The 20079-nt window shown below is 51.4% G+C and overlaps 1 protein-coding gene across 1 annotated transcript; it reads left to right on the forward strand.

Annotated features, from left to right (window-relative positions):
- Positions 1-3399: 3399 nt before the first annotated feature.
- On the forward strand, positions 3400-19403 carry NPHS1 (NPHS1, nephrin). Its single transcript, XM_027855456.1, has 29 exons — positions 3400-3485; positions 3572-3775; positions 4368-4490; positions 4729-4857; positions 6536-6617; positions 6712-6815; positions 7058-7185; positions 7285-7456; positions 8063-8220; positions 8376-8520; positions 9441-9565; positions 9957-10149; positions 10368-10497; positions 10615-10787; positions 11032-11172; positions 11279-11419; positions 11509-11630; positions 12117-12282; positions 12508-12664; positions 13282-13433; positions 14084-14195; positions 14282-14463; positions 15444-15494; positions 17405-17527; positions 17678-17705; positions 17846-17915; positions 18615-18708; positions 18861-18976; positions 19113-19403. The coding sequence occupies exons 1-29, from the start codon at positions 3413-3415 to the stop codon at positions 19245-19247; spliced, it is 3729 nt and encodes a 1242-aa protein (XP_027711257.1). The 5' UTR covers positions 3400-3412; the 3' UTR covers positions 19248-19403.
- Positions 19404-20079: the final 676 nt, after the last annotated feature.

A 20079-nucleotide genomic window follows, 5' to 3' on the forward strand; every position in this document is an offset into this window, starting at 1 on the left:
GGGGACAGTCAGCCCCAATCCAGACGCCCAAGTGTAATAACCAGGTCTGTCCAGAGAGGGCAAGAGGACACAGGAAAACTGGGGGGGGGGGGGGGGGGGGAAGGAAAAGGCTGAGACTCAAGCCCCGTCAGTGAGACTTTGCTTCATAGACTGGGGGAAGGTATACCCTTGTCCTGGCCTTGCGTATTGAAATCCTGCCACCCTCTGCCCCATCCACGATTGCATCCTTCTCCATCTTTTTTTATTTGTTTGTTTTGTTTTGTTTTTGTAGGGTTTTTTTATTCATTTATTTTGATTTATCAACAATCACTTCCATAAGCTTTTGAGTTTTAAATTTTTCTCTTGCTCCCTCTCCACCTCCTTTCCCAAGATGGTGCTCAAACTGATACAGGCTATACATACACATTCCTATTGAACATATTTTCACTTTAGTGATGTTGTAAGTAAGAGTTAGAACCAATGGGAGGAACCACCAGAAAGAGGAAACAAAACACAACAGAAGGAAAAAAAATAGCAAATAGTTTGCTTCAATCTGCATTCAAACGCCATAGTTCTTTCTTTGGATATGGACAGCATTTTCCATCACGAGGCCTTTGGAGATATCTTAGATCCTCGTATTGCAGAGAAGGGTCAAGTCTATCAATATTAGTCATCGCACAATACGGCTGTTAATGTGTGCAACATTCTCCTGGTTCTGTTCACTTCACTCCTTTCTCCATCTTTAAATAAGAAGTGATGCTTCCATTCCTATACTTGTCGATCCTCCTCGGAAAGGAGTGAAGGACGAACAACAATACATTTGTAGGCTTCCTCACCTGTGTTTATGGATCCTCTCTCTGGAGCTGGAAGGGGCTTCAGAAGCCCAGAATGGGGAAGCGACTTGCATACCTCACAGAGGCGGGATTTGAACCCGGGCCTTCTGACTCCAAAGCCAGGGTTCTTCTCACTGCTCCATGTGCCTCCTATGCTTCTGGGGTCATAGGAATTCGTAACCCCACGCACTGTCTTTGTCTCTCCTACACCCTCCCCCTGATGAAAGGCGGTCTGTATCTGTTTCCTCTTTTCATTCCCAAACTTGGGGGATGGTCCTTATAATAGAGACCCTGGATCTGGAGCCAGAAGAGAATTTAGCCACCCTCTAGTCCAACCCCATTACTTTACAGATGAGAAAACTGAGGCCCGGAGAGGTTACCTGGCTCGGCCCAGGTCACAAAGCTAACCTCAGGGGTCCCCACTTTATTAGGACCCCTAGCAGGTGTTTCCTTCCTTGATCTGGTTTATTTGGCTTTTTCTTGTCCCACCAGCTGATCTCATCTCTTCCTTGATGCACGTATCATTCAGATAATATCACCCCATCGGATGGGAAACCAAACAGAGCTAGGATGGAGCTTGGGGTGCACAGACAAGCATCTCAACCCTTCATAAGGCTCTCTCAAGAATCCCAACCTGAGGGCAGCTAGGTGGCACGGTGGATAGAGCACCAGCCCTGGAGTCAGGAGGACCTGAGTTCAAATCCAGCCTCAGACACTTGACACTTAATAGCTGTGTGACCCTGGGCAAGTCACTTAACCCAAGTTGCCTAGCCAAAAAAAAAAAAAAAAAATTCCAGCCTGACTCTCTCCTCTGGAAAGCCATCCTTGCTTCTCAAGGCCATTTTCCCTCCCCTGACTCACTGTCCCTCTACTGATGACGCCACCTCCCCCGGCCCCCAGTCATCTGGTTCAACAATTTTAGAGTCATCTTTGACACCCCCCCAACACACAGAGCTGGTCTCGTGCCAAGGCAGATCATTTCTGCCTCCACAGATTCTAGTGCTTACATAAAAATACAAGTAATTGTCAATCAAGGGAAACTCCCAATGGGCATACCTTCAAATGCCCCAGCGCATGTCCCCTCCTGCACACAAAGTGGGTCTAAGGGTCCCTTAAGTCAGGGATACTGCTGTAGAAACCCTCAGAAGGGAATTGGAAGATGGTGCTGTTAACTAGGAATTTCAGCACCTGGGACACATTCCACTGAAAGGGGCTTGGGGGACGTTTGTGGCTCAATTGTTTTCAGTCACGTCCTACTCTTTGAGACCCCGTTTGGGGTCTTCTTGGCAAAGATACTGAGGAAACTGAGGCACATAGGTTGAAGTGACTTGCCCAAGGTCACACATCTAGGAAGTGTCTGAGGTCACATTTGAACTCATGAAGATGAGGCTTCCTGACTCCAGGCCTGGCTCTCTGTGCACTATGGCGCCACCTAGCGGCCTAAGCACTTGGTTAGTGCTTAATAAATGCTTTTGGATGTACACATTGTGGAGGAGGGAGAATGAAGTCCGTTGAGGGTCTGGTCAGGACACAGTCAACTTTAAAAGAGGAGACTGGACTGCTGAGTGACGGGGCTGGAGCAGAAATGTTCCCTGACTTGTCCTCCTCCTATCCCTGTATGCATGACAAAGGTTTGGGGAGAAGGAGCAGCTGGCCTTGGAAGGGGCCCAGGAAATACGGCATCTCCTAGAGACAGCTGGAAGGAATCTGAAATGACAAGAAATGGGGTCATGGATTTAGAGCCAGAAGGGGGCCGTTGTTGGGGTCCAATTCCATCATTTACAGACAAGGAAACCGAGGCCCGGGAATGTCAAGTAGCTTGACCAAAGTCACACACAGACAGTGGCAGAATCAGAATTTGAACTGAGGTCCTCTGACTGAAACCAGAGACTCCCCTTCCGGGGCCTCGGTTTACCCTGTCCATAAAATGGGGAGTTGGATCAGAGGGCAGTAATAACAACAGACATTTATATTGCGATTTCAGGTTTGCAAAGCACTTTCATTGGCTTTGACCCTCACAACGACCTCGTGAAGGAAGAGCTCTCATGGGAACCATTTTAAAGACAGGAGCATCTGGGAGAAGTTAAGTGACCTGCAGTCAGTGAGGCAGAATTCAAACTCGGCTCTTCCTGATGCCAACTCCAAGGCTCTTAGCCACAATACCACCTAACTCCAGTTCCAAATTTGAAGCCGCCTTGCAAAGCCCCTTCGTCCCCTGGTGACAACCCCAGGCCGAGCCTCCCAACGGGTGCAGGTGGGGGAGGGGGCCGGTAAAGGAGCTGGCCATTCCAGGGCGTGGAGGGGTTGTCGGGCTGAGGAATGTCACTGGCATGTGCTGATGCGGGGGATTCCTGGCCCTGGGCTCTGCCCCCACCCCAGTAGGGAAATAAGGAGGGACAGAGCCAGACAGTCCGAGAGAGGACGATGAAAAGAAACCTGAGCTGGGAGTGAGGAGACCTTGGGCGAAGCTGTTACTTGTTTTTCTTGTTCAATTAGGTGATTTCTAAGACTCCTCAAAGTCTGGATGTTCTCCGCGTCTCCAAGACACCCCAAAGTAGAGAGCTGAGCTGGGCAGGGGAGTGCTAGGGTGGGAAGCAGAGATGTCCTGGGCCTTGAGACTGGTGCCCAGGGGAGCCCTGCATGCTGGAATCTTCCTACAGCTGCTTGTGGCAGGTAAGAGAGACCCCTGGCCTCTGACCCTCCCCATAATAGGCCTCTGATCCCTGGCCCTCATCCAGCTACTTCTCTCTTCACCAAAGTCTGGCTCCAGACCCCTCCCCGCCAGGACTTTTGGCTGCTACCAGATAATGTGACAGTCATCGAAGGAGAGGACGTAGTATTGAAATGTGGCGTCCGGGCCAGACAAGGGCACGTACAGTGGGTGAAAGATGGTTTCGTGTTGGGCCCCAACCCCGAGATCCCAGGGTTCCCCAGATACCGCATGACGGGCAACCCTGATCGAGGTGAGTTCTGTTTGGCCTCCAAGGACTGAGCTAGCATCTGTCCACAGTCGTTTTCAGTCATGTTTGACTCTCTGTGACCCCATTTGGTATTTTTTTTTGGCAGAGATACTGGAGGGGTTTGCAATTTCCTTCTCCAGCTCATTTTACAGATAAGGAAACAGGGTTAAGTGACTTGTCCAGGGTCACACAGCCAGGAAGTGTCTGAGGCCAGATTTGAACTCAGAAAGATGAATCTTCCTAATTCCAGGCCCGGCACTCTATCCACTGTGCCCCCTACCTGCCTCCCCACGGACAGAGGGCTCAGCAAAGAACAGCCCCTCAAGGAGACCCAGGCTTACCATAAGGAAAATGCTTCCTCATAATTCTAGCTTTTTGAAGATGGAATCTGTCATCTCAGAGGTCACTCATTCCCCTCACTGGAGGTCTTTAAGGAGAGATGACCTACTTGTCTGTGTTTTTAGGAGGCAGGGATTCCTTTTCGGGGAGGGGCTGGCCGCTGGGTGGCCCTGTGATTCTGGGAGAGCCCGACATCACCCCAGAGATAGGAGTGGCCCATAACCAGCCCTGCACTGTACCTGTGTCTCCCTGACAGGTGAGTTTCACCTCCACATTTCTAAGTGTGATATTAGTGACGACGCAGAGTTCGAATGTCAAGTCAGCCGGTCAGAGACCAGCCCGGAGCTGGTCTCTCCCAGAATCACAGTCACTGTGCTAGGTATGAGATCTTCCCAGGTCCTTAGAACTCTGTCTGCCCCCACTCCCTCTCCAGCCCCAGGACTCCCAGAGTCCAGCCTCCAGCCTCTGCTTTTCCTAGCCAGATTCTGGGGGAGACCTTGGGGATCCATGCAGCAGTCACCCCAGTCTTTACAGGCTTCAGGGACTCGGGTGTCTAGTCTTGGGGTCACTCTCTCTGACTTGGGATTCTCTGTTCTCTGACCCTGTGCCCCCATTAGTACCTCCTAAGGTGATCCAGATGAACCCTGAGGCTGGGAGCTTGGTCACCTGGGTTGCTGGAGAGGAATATTCAGTCACCTGCACCTCTGGAGACTCCAAACCAGAGGCAGAGATCATTTTTCACCAGGGTGAGTGGATGTGTCTGACTGAAAGCATCTGAGACTTTTGGTGAAACCATTAAGTGATTACACAGTCAACAATCCAAGGAGGTTACGTGGGGTGTTGACTTTTATAAGGCTGTGGGACGGACTTTGTGGGGAATCCAAAGAGAGTTAAACATCATCCCTTCTGTTTCACCTCTGACACATCCTGGCTGTGTCTTCCTGGGTAAGCCCCAAGCTCCTAGGGCTCCAGGCAGCCTCTTAACACTGTAAGTGGTGAGCAAACAGGTGCCACGCAAACCCCCTATGTCCCCCAGTGGCAGCCCCAGTTAGTCTCCCAACACCAGGACCTCCATTGATATAAGAAACCTCGTCATCCCGGAGGCTGAGACCAGTCCGCCTCTGTACCCTAGCTCTTCTGTCCAATTTGTTCCATAGTAGGAAAGATAAGATACATTCACAAGTATGATCTTTCCTTTTTTTTTTCTTTTCTTTTGGCGAGGCAATGGGGTGACGTGACTTGCCCAGGGTCACACAGCTAGTAAGTGTCTGGGGCCAGATATGAGCTCAGGTCTTCCAGAATCCAGGGCTGCTGCTCTATCCGCTGTGCCATCTAGCTGCCCCTACAAGTACGATCAAATGAAATAATATTTGTAAAGCTCTTAGCACACTGCCTGGGCCACAAAAGGCACTTGATGAACGTTTGTTCCTTTCCCCTTCCAATAATGTGAGACAGATTATGAAAGGGCATTTAAAGGGATTAGGACAGCTCAAAGAAGGATGAGTGGACTTCCTTTTGGAAGGAATCAGGAAAGACATCCTGGCAGAGGTGACATATGACCTGGGCAGTGAAAGATTGGGTAGGAAGTGGACAGGCAGATTCGACCCAGGAGGGCATTCCGAGGTAAAGTACATGAGGAGAGAAAGCAAGGAAGTCCCATTTGGCTGGAGCAGAGAGGAGCAGGAATGGGAGCTGGGAGAAACAAAGCACTAGGAAGACCATGTTGGCCAACTGGACTCAATGGTCAGATAAGGAATCTGGCCTCTATCCTCCGGGCAATGGGAAGCCATTGAAAGCTTCATGCAGGGGCCAGAGCTGAATCTGTCGCTTTGTGCTGGGTGGATTGGAGGGAGGGAGGGCCTGGAGAACCAGAACGCAAGGGAGGAAGCCGTTGGAATAGTCCAGGCCAGGGCCCACGAGTGTCTGAGCTTGCTTGCCCTGCGTGGGGGCAGTGGCTCTGGAGAGGAGGGGAGAGAGGAGCAGATATTGCCGAGATGGAGTCAACACCATCTTGTGATTGATTGGGTGTGGGAGTGGACGGTGACTGGGAGGGTGGCAGGGGCTGTTAACAGAAGTAAGGAAGGCAGGAAGCGGAGGGCTGGGTTGTCCAGGCGGAGGGCTGGGTTGTCCAGGCTGGGAGTTTGGCTGAGGAGATGAGTGGCTTCGAGACATTAGCAGACTGCTCGGTAGGGAGCTGTTAACTGAGGGAGGGAACCCCAGAAATGGGACCGAAGATGGAGATAGGCGTGTGTGGGTGTGGATAGCGGAGCAGGAAAGGCAAAACCAAAGATGTTTGGATCGGGGAGAGGTGGTCACTCACTGGAAGATGTGGTCACTCTCTGGAAGATGTGGTCCCCCATCCTCCCTAACTTCTGACCCAGCTCCCTGGCTTTCTCTCCCCGCCCCGCTTCCTCTGCTGACCAGACAACTGGCTGGTTCCAGACGTCTTCCCCTACACAAAACCTGGAGCCCATGAGAAATTCGTCACCACGGAGGCCACAGTCAGGTACAGGATGGGGCATGTGGATCTCCAAGGACGCAAAGGCTTCCTCCCAATCTATTCACCTCCCTGGTCCATCTTTGAATTCCTCTCTGCCCAGGGTGACTCCCAAGTCCTCTGACAATGGGAAACTCTTCCTCTGTGAAGTGATCAACCCAGCCATGAAGACATCCTTGAAAGCTTCTTTCACTATGAACATTCTGTGTGAGCTAGGGCCCCCAGATATGGTGGGAAGGAGAGGGTGCCACGGGCCCCTTGGGAGGCCTTGTTCACCAAGAGTGCCAAAAACGCTGTCATATGGAAAGTCTAAGTATCATGATTCAGGGACTTGGAAAATGGGAAACCAGGGAGAGATGGCAAGGGGACTGAGTTCTGGGTCTCTTTGAAGACCTCCCGGGCTGAGAAGGATCTCCTTGCTGAGTCCCCTCTGGGTCCCTTCTCCCCAGTTCCCCCTGGCCCTCCTATCATTGAGTGGCCTGGCCAGCTGGAGGGGAGAGCCAAGGCTGGACAGAATTTGGAGCTGCTCTGCGTGTCACGAGGGGGAAACCCTCTGGCCACTCTACAGTGGCTGAAGGTGATGTGGGGGCACCACAGAGGGGTCTCAGCAATTTAGGCTTTCACTTTCAGGATCCTCTGTTCACTTTTCCCATGCCATCGCCTTTCCCCACCCTAGAATGGAAAGGTAATCTCCACAGTCTGGGAGACTGACCACAAGCAGGCCCTGGCCCGAAGCATCCTACCTCTGACCATCCAGCCAGAGGACAACGGGGGCCAGCTGAGCTGTGAAGCCCAGAACAGTGTGTCCCCTGAGGCTCAAGGACATGTGATCACACTGCATATCACCTGTGAGGATCCTGGGACCCTGGGAGCTGCCCCCTGGCCCATTCCATCCCTCACAGTCCCCTTGGAGTCACCGCTTTCTAGTCTGGAGCAGTCTATCTCCTTCCTCTGTGCTACCCAGGCCTACCCAACCTTGCTGAGTTCCCCCAGCACTAGCACCAGAACCATGACTGGGAATTCCGGTGCCCAGGGCCAATTTAGTTTAGGGGGCCAGACCTTGGGAAACAAAGCCCGAGAGAGAGATGAGACCCTGAGACCCCACCCTTTGAAGAGGGAGACATACCAGGCTTCCTCAATGAGTGGGAAGAAAGGCACTTTCATCCTCCATAAAAGACATAGCTCTGGGTGCAGTCACACTCGGAAAAGGGGCAACCCTTCTTCCAGAGGAACAGCCAATGAGTGCCCCGACTCAGAGGCAGGGGAAGGCAGGTGGCAGCAGACAGAGCACGTTGGGGTGTCCTTGGGGATGGCAGTGGAGCCAAGGTGCTGGATCTAAAGAGAGAAAGTGTCCACCCCCTGTGGGTGCCCCAGGGAGAAGCCCCAATCACCCCAGCCTAGTTCTAGCTCTGTCTGGTGCCATCTTCACGTCTCTCTGTCTCACCTCCTCACAGTCCCCCCAAGCTCCATCACCATCTTGGGCTCCACAAGTCTAGATGAGAACAAGACTGCATCCTTCTCCTGTTTCACCAAATCTAGTAACCCAGGAGTCCTACTGCACTGGTGGCTGGGCTGGCAGGAGCTCAGACCCACAGATGTGACTGTCACTGATGTGAGGTTTGAGGGCTGGAGCCCAGGGGCCCCGAAGAGCCAGGAGCCTGGGGTTGGGGAGAATCAAAGACTTGGTCCACCCTTAAAGGGGATGTGGGGGAGTCCCTGGGTAGATGGGCTGGAAGCCCAAGTTTGAGGCTCCAATTCCATCCTCAGGGTCTGTATGGTGGTCAAGTAACCATGTCCAATGTGACCCACACTGTACGAAGGGCAGACAATGGGCTGATGCTGACCTGTGAGGCCTTTAGTGAGGCTTTTGCCAAGGAGACCCTCAAGAAATCAGTCACACTCAATGTAAAATGTGAGTCCCCTAAGGTCCTCAAAAAACCTAATAGAATGCCCCTTCTCAACCTCCCAATCAATCGACAAACTTTTATTAAGCATCTACTAGGTGATAGGTGCTAGGGGTAGAAATACACAAGGGAAGGGGCAACTAGGTGGTTCAGTGGATAGAGCACCGGCCCTGGAGTCAGGAAGACCTGAGTTCACATCTGGCCTCAGACCAAACACTTGACACTTACTAGCTGTGTGACCCTGGGCAAGTCACTTAACCCCAATTGCCTTAAAAAAAAAAATACACAAGGGTCCTGCCCCTCTGTGAGCTTATATTCTGTGAAGGATGGGGAGGAAGGAAGGGTGGGGGCAGGGTTTGTAACATTCACAGATAAGCAAATATGGGTTTATCTGTGAAAATAAATACACAGTGCCTAGGCTGGGAGGGCAGCAGCAAATAGGAAAATGCCTCTTGAAGAAGGCGATCCTGGAGCATCTTGACATAAGGCAAGAATTCCGAGAAATGAGGTGTAGTCCAGGGTGCACAGAGATGGAGTGGTGTGCATCCCCATCTGCCACGTAGGCTCGTTTTGATGGAATGAAGATTGTGTGAGAGGGAAAAATGCATCATCAGCCTGGAAAAATGGGCCAGAGCCAGACTAGGAAGGGCTTCAAACGCTAAACAGAGGTGTTTGTGTTTTGTCCTGAGGGAATAGGGAATGATTGCAGCTCCTCTCCAGCTCAGTTCTACCTGTGCTTTACGAATATCCATTTGACACTGGAGATGGGAGAAGCTAGAGGTGGGGACACCAATCAGAAGGCTATTTCAATAGTCCAGGCTGTTCCCTGAGGACTTTTCCCCAGAGACCCTGTCCCAGACCCCCATGGCCCATGTGCGGGGAGAGGAAATGAAAAAAGGCTGATTTCCCCTTCCCCACCACCCACCAGATCCTATCCAAAGACTCTGGATTGAGAGTTTCCCTAAGGGGGAAAATTTTCGAGCAGGAAATCAGGTTCGGCTCCTGTGTTTGGCTATTGGGGGCAACCCAGAACCCTCCCTCTCCTGGTGCAAGGTGAGTGCAGAAAACTCAGGGTCAGGGAAGGGATTTGAGGATTCCTGAAAGGCAGAAGATCCCTTCTCAGGGGCGCAGGTGTGGCTGTATAAAGCAGAGGGTTGGGGATGGGAGGGGCGCGTGTCCAGAATGGGCTGCTAGAAAATCACCGAAATTTGGGAACTGTCTGTGCCTGGGAGGACAGCTGTGTGATGAGATTCTGAGTTAAATGCTTCAAGGGAGGAATTTGAACCCATAACAGCTTCTGAAGGATGGGTGGGTGGAGAGTCAAGAGTGAGAATTCCCAAATGTGGGTCCCCTGTGGGGAGAGGGGGAGGAGAGAAATCCCAGACTGGGAGTCAAGTGCCAACGGATTCTGGGGCTGGGGCTGGGGCCGGGAATGGATTGAAAGGATAAGAAGCTCGTAGTGGAGACCAAGTCAGGGACACGGAGCACCGTGGAGAAGTCAGGGAACACCTTCTCCAGAGAGCTGATCTTGAAGCTGGACCCCAGTGACAACCAGGCTGTCTACACCTGCAAGACCACGTCTAACTGCAAGGCCACCGGCGACCAAGCCTCAGCCTCCACCAAGTTCCACGTGCAGTGTGAGACATCCCCTTGATCCTCCTGGGGAGGGGGGCTCTCACACCCCTGAAGGAGGGACCCTAGGTGGGGAGCCTCCAAGTGCTGAGGCTTAGGAAACCCTCCCCCCCCGGGGGAAAGGGGGTGTTGGATAGAAGTTTCTGGAAAGTTATCACACTGTGGAAATTTTGGGATGGCGCAGGAGTCATTCAGACCCTCCCCCCTTTCCTTCTCATTGCAGTCCCTCCCATCAATGTGACCATTTCAGCCAATGCCTCCATTCTGCGCCCTGGAGACTCGGTGAACCTCACTTGTGTTAGTCTCAGCAGTAACCCCCCAGCCAACCTGTCTTGGGAAAAGGAAGGGGAGAGGTGAGGTCAAGCACTCCCCACCCCCAACCTCCACCCCGAGCCTGGCTCACCGGAAGCCCAGCCCCCAGACTTGTCTCCACACCTCCTAACACCCCCTCACGTCCCCATCCTTCCCAGGCTCCAAGGAATGGCCTTCAGGTACAGGCCGTCCCGGTTCAGGGGCTCGGAGGCATCAGGGAGCATATGGCTTCGTGTGTCTTCCCAGGACCATGGGAACCGAGTGACATGCAGGGCTAACAGCCCTGAGCTTCAAGAGACCGTGAGCGCCTTCTATCGGCTCCACGTGCTTTGTGCGTGCTCCATGGGGGTGACCAGGCTGGGGACGAGGGGCCCATAACCCAACTCCATCCATCCCTGACCCCATCACCATCCTAAGCCTGAACCAGACCCTATAACTGAGCCACGCTCAGCACACTGCCTGGTGCATAGTAAAGGCTTAATGTTCGTTGACTGGCTTTATTCTCCGCTCCCCAAGCCCAGACCCTTCCTCTCTCCGCACATGGATCCTAATCATCACTTTCCTTGTCCACACAGACCCTCCCAAGTTCCTGGAAGATCAGGTTCACAAAGTGGAAGCCCAGGAACACGGGGGAGCATTGCTCCCCGTCTCTGTGTCTGCTAACCCAGCCCCTGAATTTTTCAATTGGAGTTTCCAGGGAAGCAGACTGAGTCCAGGTACCAGAAGTGGGAGAGAAGGACTGGGCAAGAGGGCCTATGGCCCTGGAGGGCTCCGGAAGGGGAGGACGTGCTTTTATGGGTGCTGCATCCCTTCCCTTCTCAGATGGGGGTCCCAGACACCGGATCCTTCCTGGAGGAGCCCTGAAACTGTGGAACTTGACAAGAGGAGATAGCGGGGAGTACCGGCTGCTGTGCCAGAACGTAGAGGGTGTCAGTGAGGTTGTGGTCAGGCTGGATGTCCACTGTGAGTGAGCTTCCCTTGCCTGAGAGTGGCCAGCCTTCCCCTTGGCGCCACCCCCCCAGACCTAGCCCTTGCCTCTCTTCCCTCCCCAGATGCCCCCACCATCCGGATCATCCCCGATGTCACAGAGGTGGACGTGGGTGGATCGGCAGAGATCCTCTGTGTGGTCGATGCCAGCCCTATCCTTCCGAACATGTTTCAGTGGGAGAAGCTGGTGAGGGATTCTCCTGCAGTCACAGTCCCGGCCCCAGCCCCGGCGTCAGTCCTCTTCCTTTTCCTGATCCAGCCCTCAACACGAGGCTGCAGATCCCAGAGCCCAGCCCCGACCTCTCCCCAGCTCGATAACATTCCTACGGGGCCTCAGCCGGGTCTCCTGCCCTGCCCACCCTCCAGACTCGATTTCCACAGCTTAAAGGAAGACACTTTTCTTGGCCCTAGATATCTGGCAGGGATTTTGCCTGAATCACCTCCGTGATTGTAGGGACTTTCCTGAAGTTATCCAAACGCTTGTTTTCTGTGCCTCGGCTGGGCTGGAAGAGGACAGACAGGCGGCAGGCGGGGGAGAAGCTGGGTTGGGGGCATTGGGGCAGCCCGGGCCTGTGGAGTGCTGGGAGGCAGAACCAGCGTAGCCTCTCCCGGGAGGTGCAGGGGGATTGGGAAGATGGGTTTCTGGCCCTTGACCGAATTTGTGTCCCTGAAGGGAGAGGAAGAACCGAGCCTGGAGGCCATGACACAGACATCACAGGGATTGACAGGACGTCTTCAGATTCACAAGGCTGCTCTGGAGCAGGCTGGGCCATACCAATGCATTGTGGACAATGGGGTACCTCCCCCTGCCCGGAGGCTCTCCAGGCTTATTGTGAGATGTAGGTAATAGACCCTCCTAGATTAGGGGGACCTCACCCTAAGGTCATTTTGACCTCCAAATCTCCCACCCTGGACCTTAAACTTGATACCCCACCAGGATCCTCACAAGTCCCTCACTGTGGCCCCTTGCAATCTTAGAGCTTAGAGAAAGCCAGCTGTGTCCCACAATTCCTTAGGTGGCAAAATTCTTCCTCTTATGCCGTCTCCTTATTGACTCCCTCAAGTTGCTCCTGAGGTTGAATACCCTCAGCCCCTCACTAAGGTGGCTGCCGCTGGGGACAGGTCCAGTTCAGCCACGTTACACTGCCGGGCACGAGGTGTCCCTAATGTTGCCTTCACCTGGGCCAAGAATGGGGTTCCCCTGGACCTCCAGGACCCCAGGTCAGCCCCCGCACTGACTGCAAACCCTCATTGACTCTACACATCCTCTGCTTTCTACATGCCTCCTAACCCCACATGGCCTTGATCTCAATCTCTCTCCATCCCACTCCTTGACCCCTGGGAATACAAGCATTTCACTATATTTGCCCAATTCCTAATCACACACACCTATTCCCATTCCTGACACTGTTTCTCACAAATCCTGGCCCCATACGCTTCTGCCTCTAACACTCCGCTCCACTTGTCCTAAACTCTCACGCCACTCCCTCAACCCCTAGCACCATATCTTCTAATCCCAACCCTATCTAGTCTGCAGCTCCACCTATTCTGATGCCCACCATCCTTACCATCACCACCACCACCCCCCCACCCCCCACCCCCCACCATCACCGCCACCACCACCACCACCACCATCACCACTACCACCACCATCACCATCACCACCATCACCACCATCACTACCATCACCACCATCACCATCACCACCACCACCACCCCCCACCATCATCATCATCATCACCATCACCATCAACACCACCACCACCACCACCACTACCACCACCACTACCACCATCACTGGACCTTACTTCATTCTTTATCCACCCCTTTCTCCCCAGATACACTGAACATACCTATCATGAGGGACCAGTTCATAGCAGTGTCCTCACCATTGCCAACATCACGGCTGCCCAAGACTATGCCCTCTTCACTTGCACAGCCACCAACAACCTGGGCACTGACCACATCGATATCCAGATCGTCAGCATTAGTATGGCTTGGGTTGGGGTGGGGGGCAGGAGAGGGGAGGGCAGAGCCTCTGAGGCAAGAGTTCTTATCTTGGGGCTCATGGACCCCCAGAGATTGCAGAAGGGGTGGGTCCATAAACTTGAATGAGAAAAAATCTTTATTTCGTCAGAACTGGTTTCCTTTGTCATTCTATGTATTTTATGCCTACAAAACCTGAGGCTTCACTAAAGGAGACAATGGTACACAAAATTGCTTTAGAACCCTTGCTCTAGGGAGATCTTTTGTTCCACAGCCTGAAAAATTACATGTATACCTCACTTCATGAAGTATTCTTATTCTTGAGGAGAGGGGTTCAGTGTGTTTTGAATTTTTGCTACTCAAAAGCTATTTCCAGGAACTAGGATAGTTTAATCTTTGAAGAATACATGTGGCCCTTTCAGAAAAGCAAAAGGTGGGCTCAATCATCTCATAAGAGGGAATTTTCAGCCCTCAAACCTCGCCCCCTTTTAATTCATTGGTTTTGTAAATTCAAGTTTTCATAGGTTGGTCAATGAAAGGTGTTGAGGTTGTTCAATGAAAGGTAGGCCTACCTGGGTCCAGGTTGGACATGGGCACAGAATGTGGAAGGGGAGCTCAAGGAAGGTGGTTTTCTTTCATCTTTCCCCTTGACAGGTCGCCCAGACCCTCCAATAGGCCTGAGGGTTATGAATATCACCCATCACTCTGTGGGCTTGGAATGGAAAGCAGGCTTTGATGGGGGCCTGGAGCAGAGATTCCGTGTCAGGTAGGGGCCATAGTGGGGAGATTGGGGGGGCAGCGGGCTGAAATTGAGTGGTCTACTCATCTACAAACTCCCCATGATTGCTGCAGGTATCAGGCACCTGAGACAGCAGGGTACCTGTACGTAGATGTCATCCCACCTCAAGCCACCTCCTTCACTGTGGATGGCCTTCGGCCTTTCACCCTATATCACTTCTCTCTGCTGGCCACCAATGCCCTGGGGGACAGCGATCTTGCTGATCGAGGAGCCCGGATCCCGGTGACCACCATAGGTGCCAGGGGGAAAGGTGTTAGGGAAATTTGGGCATTAGAAAGTCCATGGAAAGAGTAGGAACTACAGTTCCCATCCCTTGGACATTATCCAGAGACTCCTGCCTTTGCCATCTGGGGAAGGGTGAAAGAAACAAGTATTTATTCATACCCAACTCCATGCCAGGCCCTGTGCCAAGCACTTGACTAATATTATCTTATTCGATCCTCACAACAACCCTGGCAAGTAGGTGCTGTTATGATCTCCATTTTCCCCAGTTGAGGAAACTGAGGTAGACAGAGGTTAAGTGACTTACCCAGGGTTACACAGCTGAGGAGTGTCTGAGGCCAAATTTGAACTCTGACTTCAGGCCCAATGCAGAAGGAGAAAGAACATTTAGGCATAGGATACCACTGTGAAATGAAATGAAAGGGCATATGTTGTGGTAGCAGAGAGTAACCTAGTTTGACTGGGGCAGAGAGGGCATGGAAAAGAGTAATGAGAGAAAAGACAAGAAGATAAGGTGACCCTGGACTGTGGAAGATCCTGAACGTTGGACATGACCAGATCAACCCATGAAAGACTGAAGGATGTTAGATTTTGAGCTGGAAGGTGCCTTAGAAGCCATCGGAAAGCAGATGAAGGAGGACGTAGAGAGGCCAGACCTGCTGGGATGCGGGTGGTGGGTCATAAGGTCCTGCCTGTAGTTGAGGAGACACGGTGGGACGACACAGGAAAGGAATGGCCATGGTTGAGATGGACTCAACAGCACTTGGTCACTCGGAGAATCGAGGGAAAGAAAACGGCCAAAGATAGCCCTGAGTACTCATTCAACTTCATGGGCCTGGGTGGATAATGGTGCCCATTGTGATACAGGCTCCATTCAGAGAATCTCCATTTAGGTTTGACTGGGAGACGGTAAACAAGGTTAGCCAGTGTTGGTATTAGAGGGACATCCTGACATCCTGGAGTCAATGCAACCCACTCATTTTCTTTTACTAGGTGTTGAAGAGTCATCTGAGAAGACAGAGGACCAATTCCCTATAGAACCTGGTGAGGCCTTCCTGGTCTTTTGCCTAGGAAAGAAATCTGTCCTACTATCACCACCTACTTAGCTCTTTTCCATAACCTACCTGCTCCCTCCATATGGCCCCATCCACATCTCCTTTAGCTTCCTGCCATCCCCTTGACCTGTCAACCCAACTTCCTTTACTCCTTTCTTCTCCACTTAGAAGCCCTTCCATGTTCTCCTTTCCTTCTTTACCGAATTTAATTCACTAAATGTTTACTGAGTGCCTACTTGGTACCCAACCCTGAATAAAGTACTGGGAGAGAGATGGAGAAAATTACAAGATATGGTCCTTGCTTTTGGATACTTTAGGGAATAAGATTTATATGAACATGAAGTAATTTGAGAATACTACAGAACAATGCACATTATAATCCAATGTTAAATGAAATCTTTACTTTAGGTAGCCAGGTGGCTGCAGTGGATAGAGCTGTGGACCTGGAATCAGGAACCTGGAATTAAAATCTGGTCTCAGATAGTTATTAGCTGTGTGACCCTGAGCAAGTCATTTCACCTCTGGCTTCCTCAGTTTTCTCATCTGTAAAATGGAGACAATAATAGCACCTACCTCCTAGTGTTGTTGTGAGCATAAAATGAGATGTTTGTAAAGCACTTTGAAAACCTTAAATGGCTATGAAAATACAAGTTATTATTATCACATATTTGTTTGGCACAGTCATGAAAGAGGTGAGCCTTGAGCTGGGCTTTGAAAATTCAGTGACATTTGCCTGGATAAGGACATTTCAGGTACAAGGAACAACTGCAGTGTTGAGACTCCCCTGACAGAAGCAGAGGTGTATGTTGGGCAGGGATGGGAGGTAAGACTGGAAAGGAGGGCTGGGGTTGGATCAGGAAGGGCTTTGAATGCCAGGTAGAGGTATCCTTGGTCCTGCACACAGTGGAGAACCATTGCAGGTTTCTGACCAGGGGTAGTAGAATCATAGAGTCATTGAGTCTAACCCTTTCATTTTACAGATTAGGAAACTGAGGCCTGAGAGCCTAAATGATTTGCTCCAGGTCACACAGGTGGCATTGCTGGTATTTGAACTTGGTTCTCTGAATACTCTGGCCTCCTCACTGTCACTTGAACAACACCATCCCTGCCTTGACCTGAAATGCTCTCTCTCCTCAACCCCACCTCCTGGCTTCCTTAAGGACAAAGTTCAAATCTCACCTTCTCTTTTTGGCTCCCCCATCCACCATTTCTGCCTCCCCCATTCCTAGGGCTTATTTTCTGCCATTACCTCTCATTTACCCTGCATTACATCTTGTTTGTAGATAGCTGTTTTTAACAATTGCATTGTAAGCTCATGAAGGACAGACTGGTTTTGCCTTTGTAACTCCAATGGCTCAGAGATGAATGAGTGCTTGCTGACTAATACTGAATGAATGACTGAATGTGTTAAGATTAATTGGGTATCAACTGGGAAATAAGTTATACAGGCAATGGGGTATAGAAATCTATCCTGCACTACAGGAAAATAGAAGGGGAAAGGGATAAGGAAAGAGAGGGTGATAGAAGGGAGGGCAGATTGAGGGAAGGGGTATTCAGAAACCACGCCCGCCTTGGGGTGGGGGATGGGGAGAGATGGGGAGAAAATTTGGAACTCAAAATCTTGTAGAAGTGAATGTTGAAAACTAAAAACAAATAAATTAATAAAAAAAAAAGATGTTCAAAGCCAAAAAAAAAAAGATTAATTGGGCATCCAAGTGCAGGATGTAATAGCGAGAGGAAAACGGAGTAGTTAGACCATCTAGGAGGCAATGGAAGGAAGCCAGGTAGGTGTGTGGGAACAGGGATTTGCTCTCAGTGGATGGTGAAATGGAAGGAGTTCTCTGTAGACCCCTCTGTAGGCTTTTCCCCTTCCTAAGGATCCTATGTTCGTGTCCCCAGAATTCCCTCGGTGGTTCCTGCTTCCCATTCTCTTTGCCCTCGGGTTTCTGCTTCTCCTCTCCAATGCCTCCTGCATAGGATATGTCCTCTGGAGGCAGAGACATCGTGGGCATCCCTCAGAGGGTAAGGACATCCTGCCGGGGGAAAAGGGAAGATGTTGACCGTAATACTCTGCATGCAAGGGGAGGAGCGTGGATCTGGTTCCCCAAACTCCCCACAAAGATGCCCCCAAATGGTCTGACCTTCACTACTTTACTCTCACTTTTCCCTCAGGACCCAAAGATGAAAAGTCAGAGGAAGGGTGAGGAAGCTTATCCTAGAGGGAGGGAGAGGATGGGTGGGATGGGAGAGGGGCAGAAGGGAAAGAGGAGGCGGGTGGGGAATAACTTGTGGTCTGGGAAGGAGAGAAGCTGATACCAGACTCTTCTGTCCGGACAGCAGGTCAGAGACTCGAGCTGGGAATGAATATGAAGAAAGCAGATGGAGTGGCAGGCACACCCCAAGCACTACGGTGAGACTGAGGGGAGGACAGTGGGGTTCGGGCAGCCTCCGGGAGGAGATTTACTTGATAATAATAGCTGGAATTTATTTATATAGCGCTTTAAGGCTGACAAAGCACTTGAAAAATATTCTTATTTGATCCTTACGACCCTGGGAAGTGGCTGCTATTATTTTCCCTATTTTACATATGGGGAAATTGAGCAAACAGAGATGAAGTGACTTGCTCAGGGTCACACAGCTAGAAAGTTTGAGGCAGGATTGAACTCAGGTCTTCCTGACTTCAGGGCCAGCTCTTTACCTACTGTGTCCCAGCTGCCTCTATGATTTGAATGAGTTTAGGAAAGGCCCCCCGACCCAAGCTCCTGAATATTTTCCCCAATCCATGTGTGCCTGGAATTCCATTATTAGGGAATAGTTATCTGTTCTGGCTCTTCTTTTAAAAGCAAATAGCCTCTGAAAGGAGACCTTTGAGTGAATGAATTTATCAGATCCCTCCCTGGACAGGAATAAGAGCATTGGGTGAAGGGGGTGGGGAATGAGAGAGGACACACATCCGGGACCCCATCTGAGTGCAACTAAAGTGGGGGAGGGGGAGGGAAGGGATTCTACGAGTCCCAAGTAGATAGTGGGGAGGAAAGAGGGCATTCTTCCAGACTCCTTGGCTCTGACTATGGATGAAGATTTGGGTTTGTTTTTTGCTGGGGAACAGGAAAGTTCAGCAGAGGCGGACCCCTATTACCATTCCATGAAGGACTTCAGCCCCCAGCTTGCCCCAACACCTGAAGAGGAACCCCAATATCGAGGTAAATTGAAAGATCACCCTGCTCAGCCCCCCTGACTCTCCCCTTCCTCCCTGCCTATTTCCTCCAATCCTTTAGAAATTGAAATAACCTTCCAGATCAGGACAATGGACTTCCTAACCAGCCGACTCCCTTGGCTTCTGTCCCTATTCCAGGTTTCTGGGGTCATGAATATGAAGAGGTGGCAGGTCCCGGACCCCTTTATGATGAAGTTGAAAGGCTGTACCCCCTGTCTGGTGCCTGGGAGACTCCCTACAAAGCAGCACAAATGGTGAGGATGCTAAGAGCCTCCATCCTGGCCTCTGCTGCCCTGTCAGGCTGATGGGGAGCTGACTCCCTGGATCTTGTCCTCATGCTCTGCCCCCCTCCCCACCTATTCTCCACTTTCTTTTCTCTCTGTTTCCCAGGGAACTTATCAGCGTGGAGAATGGCCCCATGGAGCGTATGAGGAGCCAGTGAGGATTTATGACCCGGTACCTGAGGACCTCCCTGGGGCAGGACAGGACTACCTGCCCTTCCACCTCAGAGGGGAGTTGGTGTGAAAAGCCCCAAAGCCCCAATAACTTGAAGCTGTCAGTGCTGCCCTCCAATTGACTCTGCAGATAGCCATCGACGCTTCGGGCCAGCAGATGTGTCTGAAATGATCTACGGTCCTGCCCCTTTGCAAACAGGCTTAGCTTGTCCAATAAATAAAGTGCACCACGATGTGGCATGATGAGATTTCCAAAGCAATGGGGAAGGGATGGTGAGCCCTCAGAGAGGTGAGGGGCACTCAGTGCTGCCACCCCCCCTCCCCGGTCCTCCTCTGATCCTCCCCCAATGCCAGGATTAGGGCGCCAGGTACAGCTTCCTTGGCTGTCAAATGCCTCCCAAAGGGAGGCGAGTGCCATGCTGAGTCCTTAGATTGAGGTCCATCCTTGGTATCTTCGCTCGGTGTCCACCCAAGGCTGCATCTCCCCCCGCAGAAAAAACCTGGCCACCCTGCAGCTTTTGCAGCCTCTCTTCCAGCTCAGCATTCTCCTCCTGCACACATCTTCCTCAACAGCTCTCATCCCTAGCTACAGTATTTCTGCCGCCATCGCCCCTCATTCTACCAGACTTCCTGGCTAGAAACCTTGGAGCTACTTGGAATGATTCCCTGTCCTCTCTACTCCCTGCTACTCTGGGCAGGCCCTAGATGGGCTCCCTACCTTTAGTTATAAAGCACTGGACTTGGAGTCAGGGAGACCCGAGTTCAAATCCAGACTCTGTCATTTGGTAGTTGTGACACTTGTTAGCTGTATGATGCTGTATAAAACGGGAGTAATAGCACTAATGTCCCAGGGGTATTTTGAGTATCAAATGTGATCATTTATTTAAGGTGCTATATAAATT

Source organism: Vombatus ursinus, unplaced genomic scaffold, assembly GCF_900497805.2.
Source record: "Vombatus ursinus unplaced genomic scaffold, bare-nosed wombat genome assembly UNPS02010822.1, whole genome shotgun sequence".
Classification (NCBI taxonomy): domain Eukaryota; kingdom Metazoa; phylum Chordata; class Mammalia; order Diprotodontia; family Vombatidae; genus Vombatus; species Vombatus ursinus.

Coding starts and splice junctions, on each gene's coding strand:
- NPHS1 (XM_027855456.1), top strand. CDS start 3,413: ATGTCCTGGGCCTTGAGACTGGTGCCCAGGGGAGCCCTGCATGCTGGA. Junction 10,788..11,031: donor CTATCGGCTCCACGTGCTTT/GTGCGTGCTCCA, acceptor TTGTCCACACAG/ACCCTCCCAAGTTCCTGGAA. Junction 17,528..17,677: donor TCGTGGGCATCCCTCAGAGG/GTAAGGACATCC, acceptor CTTTTCCCTCAG/GACCCAAAGATGAAAAGTCA.